This window comes from Tiliqua scincoides, chromosome 3, assembly GCF_035046505.1.
Source record: "Tiliqua scincoides isolate rTilSci1 chromosome 3, rTilSci1.hap2, whole genome shotgun sequence".
Lineage (NCBI taxonomy): Eukaryota > Metazoa > Chordata > Lepidosauria > Squamata > Scincidae > Tiliqua > Tiliqua scincoides.
The window spans coordinates 1,199,590-1,215,122 of NC_089823.1; the positions used below are offsets into that span (position 1 = coordinate 1,199,590).

A 15,533-nucleotide genomic window follows, 5' to 3' on the forward strand; every position below is an offset into this window, starting at 1 on the left:
GGCCTGCCTAGCGTTATACTCCTGGCTGGCTCCTCCCCCCTCCTTCCTTCCTGATTGAAAGGGGGCTGGCCTTCCCAGGTGAGTTTACAAGAGCTCAGGAAGGCAAATGGCTGCTGATGGGCGTGACCTACTCTGCAGGCTCCTGAATGGACTGCTTGGATTAGCCTAATGGGGCCTCTTAATGGGTTGGGAATTGGCCCTTCCCCTCCTAGTTCTGTTCTCTTAGGCTGGACTGTTTTTGTAACCTCAAGCTAGTTTTTATTTGGGTTGGTTTGTTTAATTATTTATTGCTCTCTAGATCCTGTGTCCTGTGTCCCAATTTACTGACCTGTTTAGGTTATGTTCTAACTTAGATTAGGTTTAACCTGGGTTAAGTATAGGTTTAATTTAAACAAGTAGAAAACCTGCTTTTCACTTTATCCTCCTCCCTTCCTTCGATTAAGTGCTACCTTAGGTGCAGCTAACTTTCAATTTTGATTTAAATGCCTGACCCTTGGGCACTTACTCACGAGTAGGACTCTGCTCTTACTCACGAGTAGGACTCTGCTCTTACTCACGAGTAGCCCTATGTACCTCCCTTAGATGCTAACTTTCAATTTTGATTTAAGGTTGCTTTAAAGGTAAGGTTAAGGTTAGAAGACAGGGAGTTAGAAAGACAAAGCGTTAGAATGAGTACACTTACCTCCTCCTCCTGCTCCTCCTCCTCTCCTTCTCCAAAACTCAGAGGTCTCCTTGCCTTCTCCTCGCCCAGATGCTAAACTCTTGTGCCTTACCTGGCACTTAGTTCCCGAGGCACTTGGTTCCCAGAGGCCACACGCGTCTGCAGAGAGCCTCACGCGATGGCCTGCCTAGCTTTATACTCCTGGCTGGCTCCTCCCCCCTCCTTCCTTCCTGATTGAGAAGATGCCTGCCACTGTTGGGGGGGGGGGAGAGTCTGCGCCACTGGTTTGTGGCACTTGCTTCTGTGCAGAGGGCTCTGAGTGCAGCCCCCATCATTACCAGTCTCAGCCCCCATCATTACCAGTCTCGGGTAGCATGACTGGGAAATGCCCTCTCTCTTAAAAATCCTGGAAAACCATTGCCAGTAGGAGGAGGCAGTACTGGTCTAGAGGGAGCAGGGGCCCGATTTGACCCACTGCATCCTCCTGCATGCCTCACTGGTGTCTTTGGGTTTGACTGCCAGCTGCCAAATTCTGTGCAACACAAAAAATCTCAGACTGAAGAATTGTGGTGTCCATGTGGTTCTTACCCTTATGGGATCCGCTGTTGCAGCCAGTGAGGTTCCCCCCACAATGTACTTGTGCATTTTAAAGAAGGAAAATGTCCTGCTAACTGGACAGGGAGGCGCCTTTCAAAGTGGTGCCCTCTTCTATTTAGCAGGGTGAGAGCAACTGTCCCTCTTCACACCAGCACGGTGCCTTTTCCAGTGGCTGTTGCTGGTGTCACTTCTGTATTTTTTTTTTAGATTGTGAGCTCTTTGGGGACAGGGAACCATTTATTAATTTATTTTATTATGTAAACCACTTTGTGAACTATTCCTGTTGGAAAGCGATACACTGTGTAAGTATTCTTAATAATAATAATAATCTCCTACAGTTTCCCCAGACTTTGCAGGAGCTGAACACAAAGCAAACCTGTGCAGTGTGTTGGCAGAAACATCTGTAAAGGTCCCTGCAGTCACTAAACGTGAGGTTTGATTGTACAGTGCTTTGCGTGTGTGCAATCCAATCACACCTACCTTGGCACCAACTACACCAGTCCTGAGAGAACAGCTCTCATTCCCCAGCAAGGCCAAGCAGGTTCACGTGGTTTCTGCCACCTGCACCTTTCTCCAGTCCCAAGGGGGAGAGACATCAGGCCCCGGGGTGGCTCTTGTCCCAGACCTAGCAGGGCACTCCTGGAGTGGTTAAGTATAAGGATAAAAAGCCCTGTGCAGCTTGGTGAGCAGCGCAGCACTGAGCACGGATCACACATGCCTGGGTGGAGTCCAGGAGCAGGTGCTTGCCGGACCTTTCCTTCTGCTTGGACCTGCATGTTGTGCACGGGAGTGGGAGGCTGCATGATACAGAATCTCCTTTCTGTGCCGGCCCCAGACGAGGCCCTGAACATCCACCACCTGAAGCCAGAGCACACCCTGAAGCACCTGCCTCATAGCAGCTGGGAAGAGGCCCCTGGGGGTCAGGATCCCAGGCAGATGCGACAGGAAACCTCACAGTCATTGCAACAGACTCCCCGCTTGTTTCTGGCACTGAACAAGGCAAGACGTCCTAACCAGGGGATGGTCAGACTGTTCAAATCCTTGTGAGATGGAAGCAAGCTGTGAAGCAAAAGCTCAACCTAAATACACTTTTAAACACTGAAGACACGGTTACTCACAAATGCTACAGAACCCTCTTACAGGAACCTCTTGGTCTGATTGATGTTTGACTGACTGATTCAGGTAAGTCTGGGATTGTGGCACAGCTCAAGCCAGGCTTGCACTGCAACAAGGTGCAGGCTGCAGACACTGGTCCAGAAGGTCAGGACACTGCCTGGTCTCTCCCTGGAGAATCCTGAAACCAGAGCCAGGCACTTGGAACCCTCAGTTCACAGGCTCTCTCTTGCACCCAACAAACCAAGATGAAAATTTGCTTCTGAAGGCAAATGTTGGAGGCAGGATATCCAAAACTCTCCCCCAAAACAAACAAAAATGCCTCCCATTCCTCTTATCCTTTCATCAGACATTGCCTTCCAAAACAGGACCTTAAAAGAATCGTTTTAATGACCTACCCCCACATGGTTCCCCCGCCACACACACACACACTGCCTAGATTTAGGTGTTAAAACAGTTTCCTAATTGGCATTTAGTTTTGCTGTTTTGGTGTAAGTTGAACATTGTCTCAGTCACGCATCCCTTCAAAAAGAAAGATGTACTGTGACCTACACACAGCCCAAATGTTATCACAGACATAAGAACATAAGAACAGCCCCACTGGATCAGGCCATGGGCCCATCTAGTCCAGCTTCCTGTATCTCACAGCGGCCCACCAAATGCCCCAGGGAGCACACCAGATAACAAGAGACCTGCAAGGCTTCCTGGGAATTGTAGTTAACATAAGAACAGCCCCACTGGATCAGGCCATAGGCCCTTCTAGTCCAGCTTCCTGTATCTCACAGCGGCCCACCAAATGCCCCAGGGAGTACACCTGATAACAAGAAACCTGCATCCTGGTACCCTCCCTTGCATCTGACATAGCCCTTTTCTAAAATGAGGAGGTTGCACGTACACATCATGGCTTGTAACCCAGAATGGATTCTTCCTCCAGAAACTTGTCCAATCCCCTTTTAAAGGCATCCAGGCCAGATGCCAGTCACCACATCCTGTGGCAAGGAGTTCCACACACCAACCACACGCTGAGTAAATAAATATTTTTTGTCTGTCCTAACCCTCCCAACACTCAATTTTAGTGGATGTCCCCTGGTTCTGGTGTGTGTTCTGGTTCTTGTGTCACATATGTGTGGCTTGGAGCAAAACCTGATGTGACCTGGGAACCCTGAAATAAGTCTCCTTATTTTCAAAACACTGAAGTGGCATTGATGATGGCATCTAGCCTAGATGGCTTTAAAAGCTAATTCGACAAATTTCTGGAGGAAAAATCCATTCCGGGTTACAAGCCATGAAGTGTATGCGCAACCTCCTGATTTGAGAAATGGCTATGTCAGAAGGCCAGATGCAGGGGAGGGCACCAGGATGCAGGGCTCTTGTTATCTGGTGTGCATTTGGTGGGCCGCTGTGAGATACAGGCAGCTGGACTAGATGGGCCTGTGGCCTGATCCAGCGGGGCTGTTCTTATGTTCTTAAATACAGCCACGGGCATGGGCGGGGGGGGAACAGCCTGTACATTTCATGGGACCAGCAGTAGGAAGAGAGAATTCAGACCACTTTCCTTGTGGGCCATTCTCCTAATCAATATGACACTCAAAGATACCTTTCCCCCTGCAAGCAAGAAAGTAGTGAGCGGGGAAACAAATTTTCCTGGAAAAATACAGGAAAATGAGCTCCTGCTCCAAGCAGCCCTCCGCCTGGGTCCACGAGAGAGGGCTACAGGGGGCAAATTGTACCAGGGCCCAGGATCAATAAGGGGGCCCCAAAATGTCCTGGGCTCCTACATTTTCTGAGCTCACCAGGGCCCATGAGGGGTGTGCAGGGTGTTCATTGTACCTTGGCCCAGGGCCAAAAAGAAAGCCCAGGAGCAAAAGAAGCAGAGCTGGAAATTTCCTGGAATCTCAGAAAATATTTGCATATATTGTACGAAGACAATACAAATGTGTATAAATTCACATTTGTGTAAGCCTATAGGTTCCTATATTGTAATTCATAGACATTATGCTCCAGTGGAGAAGAGAAGGGGTGCAGAAGAAAATTGGTACCCCCTGATAAAATCCTTCTCAGAGGCCCTCCAGCACCCCTACATTCCAGCTTCTCTTTTCCCCCAAGCCAGGAGAGTTGGCACAGTTTGGCCCTTTCATCCCAAACCACCAGGTTTTTCTTCTCTAAGCAGGGTCAGGCCTGGTTAGTACTTGGATGGGAGATGGCCTGGGAATACCGCAGTGCTGTAGGCTTGTACCATAGTCTTTCGAGACTGAAGGTTGCCAACCATTTCTTCTCTAAACTAAATTACTGGCGTCTGTTTTTGTTGTTTTTAAAGGACAGCACTCGCATGCACCAGAGAGCCACTGTGATGGAATGGATGCAAAGAGTGTTGGGGGGCTGACTGTGAGAAACCAAGGGGGCTTGAGTCTCGCCTGAGCAGCACAGGTGACGGGACAGCCTCGAGCAGCCCACGCTCCCTGCCGGCTTCACTGACCTCCCAAGACTGATGTGAGGACTCAAGGAGATAAGGATGAAATTGCAACTGCTCCAAGTCCCTTGGGGTGGGAGAGGGAAAATCTAAAGAAGGGGGGGGCAGGATCAAAGAAAGGCACTTCCCACACTTGGCGGGACTACTTCTTCTGCGAGTGACCTTAAGCACAGATCCTCTTGCTGGGAGTTTCGCTTTGTTGTCAAGCAGAGCAGGCCCCTCCATGCCTTTGGAGAACTCCAGCTCCAGCCACTCTGCCTTCTTCTTGGCTGGCATTCCCAGCCTGGAGGCCGCCCATTCCTGGCTGGGCATCCTGTTCTGCTCAATGTATATTGTGGCAGTCTTGGGAAATGGTGCTCTCCTGCTCACCATCCGACTAGTCCCCACCTTGCACCATCCCATGTTCTACTTCCTGGGCATGCTGGGAGTTATTGACCTGGTTATGACCACATCTCTGGTACCCAAGATGCTCAGCATTTTCTGGATGGGGGCTCCAAAGATTGACTTTGCTGATTGCTTTGTCCAGATGTTTCTGATCCATTCGATGACGGCTATGGAATCAGGGGTCTTGCTAGCCATGGCCTTTGACCGATACATCGCCATCTGCTGCCCGCTGCGATACGAGGCTATCTTGACACCCCAAAGGGTGGCCCAGATAGCACTGGCCATTCTGATAAGAGGAATCGTTTTCATGGCACCTTTAACCTGGATGGTGAGACGCTTGCCGTATTGTGCTTCCAAAGTGATTCAGCATTCCTACTGCGAGCACATGGCGGTCATGAAACTGGCCTGTACAGATCCCACTGCAAGCCGCATCTACAACTTGATGGGATCCACCCTGATAGTAGGGACTGACACGGCCTTCATCACTGTGTCTTATGGGCTGATCCTCAGAGCGGTGATGAAACTGACCCAGAAGACAGAGCAGCTCAAGTCCTTCAGCACCTGCAGCTCTCACCTCTGTGTCTTGTCGCTGTACTACCTGCCAGGCATGGCATCCATTTACATCCAGTGCTTTCCTCAGGGTGTGCCACCACCTGTCCAGGTCCTGCTGGCAAACCTCTACCTCATCCTCCCGCCCATGTTGAACCCCATCATTTACAGCATCCAGATGAAGCAGGTGCGAGACGCACTGCAAAAGGTATTTCCCTTCCTCAGGGAGCTTGTGGGAAGCCCCACAGGCCACTTCGGGTGGCAGGGAGGCCCTTCTTGATCACCTTCCACTGCCTGCCTAATGCTGTTGTGTGCAGGCAAGTACTTGGCTCTGGCAGCAGACGATTGCTGGGACTCCATCATGTCAGGCTGCTGCTTGGCTTGGTCTCAGACTCTCTTTTTATTGGGTTCTGCTTGATTTTGGATGTTGTATTTTGCTTATTGTGCACTGCTTTGATCACCTTGGTAGAAAAGTGGCCTCCACATTCGATAAATTAAAAAAATAAGAAAATGACATTCACAAAATCATCTGTGACGTTGAAAATGACATGTTCTTTTTTTTAAAAAAACCATCTAACTTTCACAAAATGGCAGGTGAGTTTCAATGTAAGTAAGTGTAAAGTGCAAAGTGGGCCACCAGGGGCAAGTGCAAAGTCACGCACATTGGGGCAAAGAATCCAAACTTCACATGTAGGCTGATGGGTTCTGAGCTGTCTATGACAGATCAGGAGAGAGATCTTGGGGTGGTGGTGGACAGGTCGATGAAAGTGTCGACCCAATGTGCGGCGGCAGTGAAGAAGGCCAATTCTATGCTTGGGATCATTAGGAAGGGTATTGAGAACAAAACGGCTAATATTATAATGCCGTTGTACAATTCGATGGTAAGGCCACACCTGGAGTATTGCATCCAGTTCTGGTCACCGCAGCTCGAAAAGGACATAGTGGAAATGGAAAAGGTGCAAAAGAGAACGACTAAGCTGATTGCTGGGCTGGGCCACTTTCCTTAAGAGGAAAGGCTATGGCGTTTGGGCCTCTTCATTCTAGAAAAGAGGCGACTGAGGGGGGACATGATTGAGACATACAAAATTATGCAGGGGATGGACAGAGTGGATAGGGAGATGCTCTTTACCCTCTCACACAACACCAGAACCAGGGGACAGCCACTAAAATTGAGTGTTGGGAGAATTAGGACAGATATTTCTTTACTCAGCGCGTGGTTGGTATGTGGAACTCCTTGCCACAGGAAGTAATTATGGCGTCTTGCCTAGATGCCTTTAAAAGGGGAACTGGACAAATTTCTGGAGGAAACGTTCATCACAGGTTACAAGTCATGGTAGGTAAGTGCAAGGGCCTGGTTTTACAGGTAGGCTACCTCAGATTGCCAGATGCAGGGGAGGGTACCAGGATACAGGTTTTGTCTTGCTGTCTTGTGTGCTCCCTGAAGCATTTGGTGGGCCACTGTGAGATACAGGAAGTTGGACTAGATGGGCCTTTGGCCTGATCCAGTGGGGCTGTTCTTATGGGTGTCGCAGCACCCGGAGAGAAGCGGACCGGAGTCCGTGGCTGTGCGGCCGAGCCTGTGCCTGTTGAAGCCCCGTTGGCTGACTCCGGGTGCTGGGAGAGGGGCTGTTCTTATGTTCTGTAATGGAAATCTTTACTCTCCAACTAACAGATTGGAGGTGCGTTCATTTCTCACACAAAGAGTTCTTATTCTAAGGTAATGCTCTGCTTTAAATGTGCATTTAATTATGTTGTGTATTCACATTTACAGTCTGTCACACTAGTGGATAAGGACATTCCCTCTCTCGGCTTTTGTGTGGATTGTGCACGAAGAGGCGAGGCAGAAGGTGCTGACAGCCAGAAACACATGTGCAGGGAGACCAAAGTTTGCTTGAGGGGGGAGCAGAGCTCATGCTCGTCGGGGGTGGGGGTCAGAAAGAGAAACATGAGCAGGTCACTCCTTCACATGCCCAGCAGGCACATCTGTCCACAGGTGCAGCATTCCTTTTAGAGCAGGCAACTGCCTCAAAGTGCACCAGCTGAACATTTCATCCTACCCTAGTGAAAACAACTCAGAGAGGCTTATTGAAAGAGTTATCGCAGTCACGAGCAAGAGCTGAAATAGGTCCTTGTTGTTGCGCAGGCATTTAGTGGTGTCCAACTCTTTGTGACCCCCTAGACCACAGCACTGCCACTAACTCCTGGAATGCTCCCAAACTCGTCTTCATAGCCTCCGTGACACTATCTCACCATCGCATCCTCTGCCGCCCCTTCTGCTTTGGCCTTCAACTTTTCCCAGCATCAGGGTCTTTTCTAAGGAGTCCTGCCTCCTCATGAAAGAAGCACTAATCAGGAAATACAGATCAGAAACTTTCAGAAAAACAAACCCCAAAACAAGAGACAAGGCTGCTGTTAAAACAAGCAGTAAAACCTTGAGAGGTCGGAAGCTGCTCCTCCATCAGGCAGCTGCTGTGCTCAGAGTCCCTTCGGCTTGGTCCACCTAGCCTGGTGGTGCTGACTCTGACTGGCAGTGACTTTCTTCCCACCACTGGGGTTCTTTTCAGTGGGGAGGCTGGGCATTGGACCAGCGCCTACTACCTGCAGAAGAAGTGCTTTCCCACCAACTCACGGGTCCTCTCCACTGGCGTCGCAAGGGGATGCGGGGGGTGCGGGCCGTACCAGGTGACGCGCGCAGGGGGGTGACGTGCCCTGGGGTGAGGATGTGCTAACATCGCGGAGTTAGGAGCTACCACATCATGCCGCACACCATTGGATGCAGAATGGCCAGCAGAGTGCAGTGCAAAAACCAGAATTGAAATTGCTCCTTTTGTTCAAAAGTTATGGCCAAAAAAGCAGAAGGAAAAAATGCATGAAGCCCTATGGAAAGTGAAAGTGAGCCGTATTGCGCGTTTACTCGTGAGTAGGCGCACTTGCCATAGTCCATCAAGGGCGGGCTGAGATAAATCCAACAACACCAGAATGGTCCCTATCCAATGAATGCAGCCCAAAAAAAACACCCGAAAAGGAGGTCCCTTTCCTCCCAGCTGTGAGTCTGAGCCCTAAACGAAGCCACATGACTGCATTTACTCACGAGTAGGTGGACTTGCCTTAGTCGAGCCAGGCAGAGAGGCTCCAAGGACATCAGAATGGTCATCATCCAATGAGTGTAACCCCCAAAAACACCTGAGAAGGAGGTTTCTCCCTCCCAGCTGCCTCCCTCCCAGTCTAGGGAGCCTTATGGAAAGCAAAGTAGCCACATTTACTCGCAAGTAGGCAGATGTGCCTTGGCTGGTGGTCAGGCCAGGCAAAGGGGAATGTGAGGACACCAGAAAGGTCCTGATCCAATGGAGCTGCTCCAGAAGGCAGCCTCCCCCCCCCCCTAAAAAGAACAAAAAAGAGGCTTGAATAGTAAGGGGAAAGTTTTCTATTTTGCACTTGCAAAGCCAGGAGGGTTTTTATTCTGATGTGCCTGAAACAGAAGAACTTTAAACTGGGCACTGGGAGGGCTGAAGAGCTCACTGATCCTTTTTGGGGGGTTGTTATTGCAGGCAGACTACCGAGTAAGTTCCATTGACCACTATGGGACTTACTTCAGAGTAGACATGCATAGGAGTGGGCTCACAGGCTGCAATCCTACCCACACTTTCCTGAGAGTAAGCCCCATTGACCACTATGGGACTTACTTGGGCAGGAGGTCTGGTCTAGAGGGTAGAGCCTCCATTTGCCTGAAGATAACATCCACAAAGTCGCCAGTTTATAATTATTTATTTTAATTGCTTGATGATGTCACTTCTGGCCATGACATCACTTCCAATGGGTCCTGGACAGATTGTCATTGTAAAAAGTGGGTCCCAGTGCTAAATGTTTGAGAACTGCACAATAAGGTGTTAGTAGATTGACACAGGGTGTGTGTTTGTGAGACCATACAAGTTTTCAAAATCACTAAAATCAGAGTTTGGAGGAATAAGACCATCATGTTACATATCAATCAATGCATAATTTCATGCAGAATGCAGTGAAACAATCCACATTGAAATATCTGTGTTCTAACAACGGTACAGCCAAAAAACCGGTGGGGGCGGGGCGATGGAACATCACCACGCCCACCTAGGGCATTGCCCCGCCCACTATATGGGGTGACGCGCAGGTCTCCCGCACCAGGTGACGCAAATTCTAGTGACACCACTGGTCTTCTCAGCAGTCAATGGAAAGAACACATTTAGAACCCTGAAGTTCTTAGCAGTGAAGGGAGAGCTCCTGATGCTGCATCTCTCCCAGCATGTGCTACCGAGTCATGAAAGCCACTTTGAGGGTCTTGGGTAGACAAAGATCACAGAAATTGCAAGAAGGCCACAAATCAGCCCCTGACTGGGTAGGGACCTTCGCACAGAGGGAGGGGGATTTATTTTAAGGGAGCAGCTGTGGCTGTCTGGTTGGGCCTCTGTTTGGCCTGCAGAAGGCCCCGTAGTCAAGCCCTGGTGTTGCATCTGAAATCAGTCCAGGCCAGTCTCTGGAGCACCCAGGGTTGATGGCTGCCCAGATGTCCCTGCCAGGACCTGTACTGGACCAAAGGGGCAGAGAGGATTCCAGAAAGAGAGGGATGCAGTCTGTGGCCACCTGCCAAGAAAGGACCTCAACAATCAGCTCCGCATTTTGATAGGGCTGTTTTGCACAGCTCATCCCACCTTCAAGAGATTCTGGCAATGAAGGGGGAGTAAAGAATCCCAGGCTGCCAAGGCCCACAGCACAAAAACTGAAAAGGAGAAATGCAGAGAATGAATCACACAACCATGGCCTTTTCTGTTTACATCTCACAAGGTCACAGCTGTGTGAAAGTAACAAGAAGAAGAAGAAAAATTCACTTTGGTTGCGCCACTAGCCACAGGATCACAAGCAAGGCGGGCCAAAGGGAGGCTTGGCTGGCTTTGTCAGCCTTCCTTTCAGTTGCCACAGCTGCATCTTCTACTCGCAAAGCTCACCTGTTAGGCTGCTCAGGCCTTCCAAGCGCTACAGCCATTTGATGCTCCCCATCAGCTTACTCCTGTGGCAACACCCAGTTCCAATTATGTTTCCAAAAGCCCCCATTCAAAACTATGGTTCACCTTCTAACACAATCTGAAACACTCACAAGAGAGCGCATTGAGACATGCCAGGGTGCTTGTGGAAGACGTGGATGGCTGGGCGCCTGACCCATCGCATGTATTACAACTGCTTCAGCCCTTCCCACTCGCAAGTGGTTTCATAAAACTCTCTCTCTCTCTCTCTCTCTCTCTCTAATGTTCAATGAGTAATTCCCTCAGGCCTCTGAAGAGGCTTCTGTATTCACAACGAGTCATAAATCAAGGAGGCATAAATCAACCTCAGCTGATAGCCTAAGCAGTTTTACACAAGACGCTGACTCCACCTCTGGCCCAAGATAGCATCTCTGCCAATTTCCTCTGGATCTGTTTGGTCCTGGCAGCGTAGACCATGGGGTTCAAGACAGGTGGGATGAGGAGGTAGAAGTTAGCCAGCAGGATGTGAGCCGAGGGAGCCACAGTGTGGCCAAACCGGTGAATCAGTGAGGAAACAACAATGGGGATGTAGAAGGCCAGGATGGCACAGATGTGTGAGGAGCAAGTGCTGAAGGTTTTGAGACGGGCCTCCACGGTGGCCAAGCGCATCACTGCCTGGAAGATGAAGGCATAGGACAGCCCAATGCACAGGGAGTCCAGGACAAGTACCAGGAAGCCAATGGTCACACCGTAGATGTTACTGACGGAGATGTCCTCACAGGAGAGCATCACCACAGCCATGTGTTCACAATAGGAATGCGCAATGACATTGGTGCGGTAGGACGTATAGCGAAGAACAAGGAGGGGCAGAGGGGAGATATACAGGAAGCCCCGGAGAGTGGCAACCAGCCCAATCCTGGCCACAACAGAGTGGGTCAAGATGGTCTTGTGCCTCAGAGGGGTGCATATGGCCACGTAGCGGTCAAAAGCCATGGCCACAAAGATGCCGGATTCAACAGTGGCAAAAGCGTGAACGACAAACATCTGAAAGAGGCAAGCGTGAAAGCCGATTTCTTGGTTGCCGAACCAAAAGATGCTGAGCAGTTTGGGCATGGTGGAGGAGGAGAGGACCAGGTCTATGACCGCCAGCATGGCGAGGAAGAGGTACATGGGCTCGTGGAGGCCCGGCTCGGCCTTGATGATGGACAGAATGGCGCCGTTCCCCACCACAGCGATGACGTACATGGTGCAGAAGGGGATGGAGAGCCACGTGTGCGCTGCTTCCAGCTGGGGGATGCCTGTGAGGGAGAAGGAGGCCGGGCTGAAGCAGGCATTGAAGGCAGCCGGCATCTTCTCAATGTGCCACTGCAAGAGAGACCATCGCTGTAGGCCGCTGGGAACAGAAAGAGGGCAGGGAACCTTTTCAGTCACACGCACCATCATCACCATAGGAAGTGGGTCAATAGTGTTATCCAGCTACTGGGAAGGAGTGGCAGAGGGTGGCAGGTGCAACAGCTGCTCCTCTAAATTCATTGCCTTTGCGGACAAGGAGACATTTGAACAAGGGGCTCCTTGCCTCACAGGACAGGACAGGACTCTCAGCTCATACACAATGCCTCCTTTCGCCTCAGAGCAAAAGCCCATCGCTGCATTTAGGTATGGAAAGGGTGTGTGTGTCAAGAAATGCTCACAAGGGGGGTCTCGGCTTTTGTGGGCTAAAATATGATTCTATAGAATCATAGAGTTGGAAGGGACTTTACAGCTCATCTAGCCCAGCACCCTGCCTTAGGCAGGAAATCCTTCTAGAGTATCTCCAACAGGTGCTTCTTGAGCCTCTGCTTAAATATCTCTAGTGAGGGAAAGTCTACCACCTCCCTTGGTGATCTGTTCCACTGCCAAACCGCTCCAACCTTCAGGAGTTCTTTCCTGATGTCCATTGGATTCTCTTGCAGTTTGTACCCGTTGGATCTAATTCTGCTTCAGGAGTGCACTTCATGGCATTTCATGGGTCTGACACTGAAATAAACACTTTGGCTCCTTTGTAGAAGAAGCTGGTGACTGCCCTTTGAGAAAGGAGAGAAGCCACCTACAGCAGGGATATGCAGTCAGGGAGGCAGGGCCTCACCAGAGCCAACAAGTAAAAAAGCAAAGTGCAAGAATCCAGCAAGTAAAAAGAATAAGTGCCTTGCCTTTTCACCCCACTCTTTTCTTTCCCAGCACAGCCAGTGAGTTAAGCAGCACATAGGCATACACAGTTATAATACACAGGGAAGAAGATAACAGCTGATTCGCTGTAATCACGGTTGACTTCCAATAAAAAACAGACAGGGTGCTTGTGTCAGCAGTCTCTGGGGAGGCAGCAGGCAGAGTTGCCTCAGTCAGTTAGGCTGCAATCATGACTGACTTCCAATTAAAAAAAAGGGTAGGGTGCTTGCATCAGCAGTCACTGGGGAGGTAGCAGGCAGAGTTGCCTCTGTTCTATTCTAAGAAAGCCATGAAAACAGCAGGGAACACAAAGGGACTTGCTCTCTAAAACACCAGGGGAGGTAGCTGTGGAACTGCCTCAGGAGGCATGTTACTGAGCTCACCCTAGTTTTTTCCTTTTTCTTTTTCAATTATTTCTGGAGGGAAAAAGAGAGAGTGAGTGTGTGTGTTTCAAGGAAGATAAGATCCACTGAGACTGAGCTTAGGGGGGAGGAAGGGGGAGGGAGAGGAGAGGGAAAGAGGGAGAGAATTCATATGGCTGTACCTCCCCAGGCCTGGACTTCATTGCACATCACTGTTCTACAGGTCTTCTTGTTGGCATCCTTCAGTCTCGGAAGACTATGGTGTCCCGCTCTGAATTGTGGTTCTGGAACAGAGTGTCCTCTCCAGTGCGCGAAGCCTGGGTAAAGTAGGTATGGAGGATGGACTGTTATCCATGCAGCAAATCCCCCCCTCTCCACGTCGCTGAAATGGTCCAATGGAAAGGCAGAGGCCAATTCGGTTGGTTCCAGCGGCGTCACAGGAGTTGCCAGAACGTGACTGTGTTCAGCCATGAACTGCCTCAGGGACTCCAGCTCCGGATTTGGGACCAGAAGAAAACACTACTTTGTCACAAGACTTGGCCAGCGCCACTTGTCCCAATTGTGAAGAGATACACATGGGCCCCACATTCAGATGCTGCCATGCCCCCTAAAAGGAGAACTCTGCTCGGAGCTCCAGCCCCACCAGGGTGGGGGGAATTTCAGGAGGGAGGGAAGGGAAAAGGATTTTCTTCTTTACTCCCTTGAGGCCTCCCCCTGCTGGACTGTGCCTGGTTGGAGAGATTGCCATCTTAAAGCGGGGGAGGGGAGATTTTTACCCACACAGCACACGTCTCCCCCCAACTCCCATCCCTCCCCTCCAAGAGGTTTTTGCCAAACTTTGGGGGAATGGAGCAAGCCACTGTCCTCTCTGGCCTGCCCTTCACTTCCCTTAGTGTTTTCTGGGCTCGATGTTCTCCATGGATCTCTGACCTCCATGAATCTGTGCCCTTCAGATGTCACAAGAGCCTGGACCCTCACAGGTCCACGGAGGGTGGTGGACTTTTTACTCTTCTAATTGACAAGGGGATCTATTTATGTGTGCCTCTAAGCCCCTTGACTGTGTAGAAACCACCACCTTGTGCCTGGGTAACCCTATTCTGCTTCCAGACCCACAGGCGAGTTGACCCCCTGAGACTGACCCTAAAAGCAAGAATTTACTTTCATTCACTTTGCTTTGGGGGTCCTTTCAATGCCAGTCCCGGCCACAAATGTTCTCTCTCTTGCTCCTCCTTTACTGCATTCCCAGCCCCTCAGCTGCAAGCATGAACCTCCTAAACCTGCCCTGGTCCCTCCATATCGTGGAACGAACAGAGGACATGGCAGGAGCATGGCTGAAACAGAGTCCCTGGCTCTCCCAGCCCTTCAGGACAATGTTACCTGCAGCCCTGTGAGAATCCTGGAAAGATCCCTGCTCTGGTGATTGGCTCCTGTCTTGCACAGTCAGGGAGTTCCACCTGGTTCTTGGAAGTTAAGGACCATGGAAAGGCTGAGTGGAGAAACAGCAAGGTCAGTGGGTGGCAGGGAAGGGAGATCCCAGATCTCCTTCCCATGAGGAAGTGGCCTGGTTGGCCCCCAGAGAGTCCTCTGATGACAAACAAGGCCATCAATGGCAGCCATCGGGCAATTGGTAATAAATGTTTCTCTTTAAGAGGCACAAGAGAACCCCCCCCCCTTCCTGCAGCTTTCAGAGAGAGAACATGGTTAAAACTGAAATGGGCTGGATCCGCCTGATGCAGAGAACCCCCTCCCTTCAAAAAAGAGCCCAGGAGAGAGAAGAGCTTCCGGTCAGAAAGGCTGCACGTGCCCAGACTGCTTTATTGAATCTGTAGATTTGCCATCACAGATCCCTCTGTGAAGACACCCCCTTGCCTGTCTCCTGGATTGATCCTTGGCGACACGTGTCTTTGCGTCTTGTTGCCCCGGCTGCCCCTTCAGGGAAGGCTACGCGGCTGGAGTAAGCTCAGTCACCCCAGTCCCCTTGAGGTCAACCCTGTGCTCTCTAATTCATTCCCCAAGCAAATAACTGGAGCACCAGCAAAAACACTTCTGTGAAAATAACGGCTAAAGAAATAATTTACCCTGCCTGGTACACTGTCCCTGAATAACTAGGAGGGCAAAACGCCATAGGACAGTGTTTCTCAAACTGCAGGCCGGGACCCACTCGGTGGGTCATGAGCCAAATTCATTTCAATATTTTA

The 15,533-nt window shown here is 50.4% G+C and overlaps 2 protein-coding genes across 2 annotated transcripts; one reads left to right on the top strand and one right to left on the bottom strand.

The window, feature by feature from the left end:
• Window positions 1-5,064: 5,064 nt before the first annotated feature.
• On the top strand, window positions 5,065-6,054 carry LOC136643943 (olfactory receptor 52I1-like). Its single transcript, XM_066619372.1, has one exon. It carries the CDS (start codon window positions 5,065-5,067, stop codon window positions 6,052-6,054), a length of 990 nt encoding a protein of 329 aa, XP_066475469.1.
• Window positions 6,055-11,146: 5,092 nt separating this feature from the next.
• Window positions 11,147-12,118, bottom strand: LOC136643946 (olfactory receptor 52M1-like). Its single transcript, XM_066619376.1, has one exon. The coding sequence runs from the start codon at window positions 12,116-12,118 to the stop codon at window positions 11,147-11,149; it is 972 nt and encodes a 323-aa protein (XP_066475473.1).
• Window positions 12,119-15,533: the final 3,415 nt, after the last annotated feature.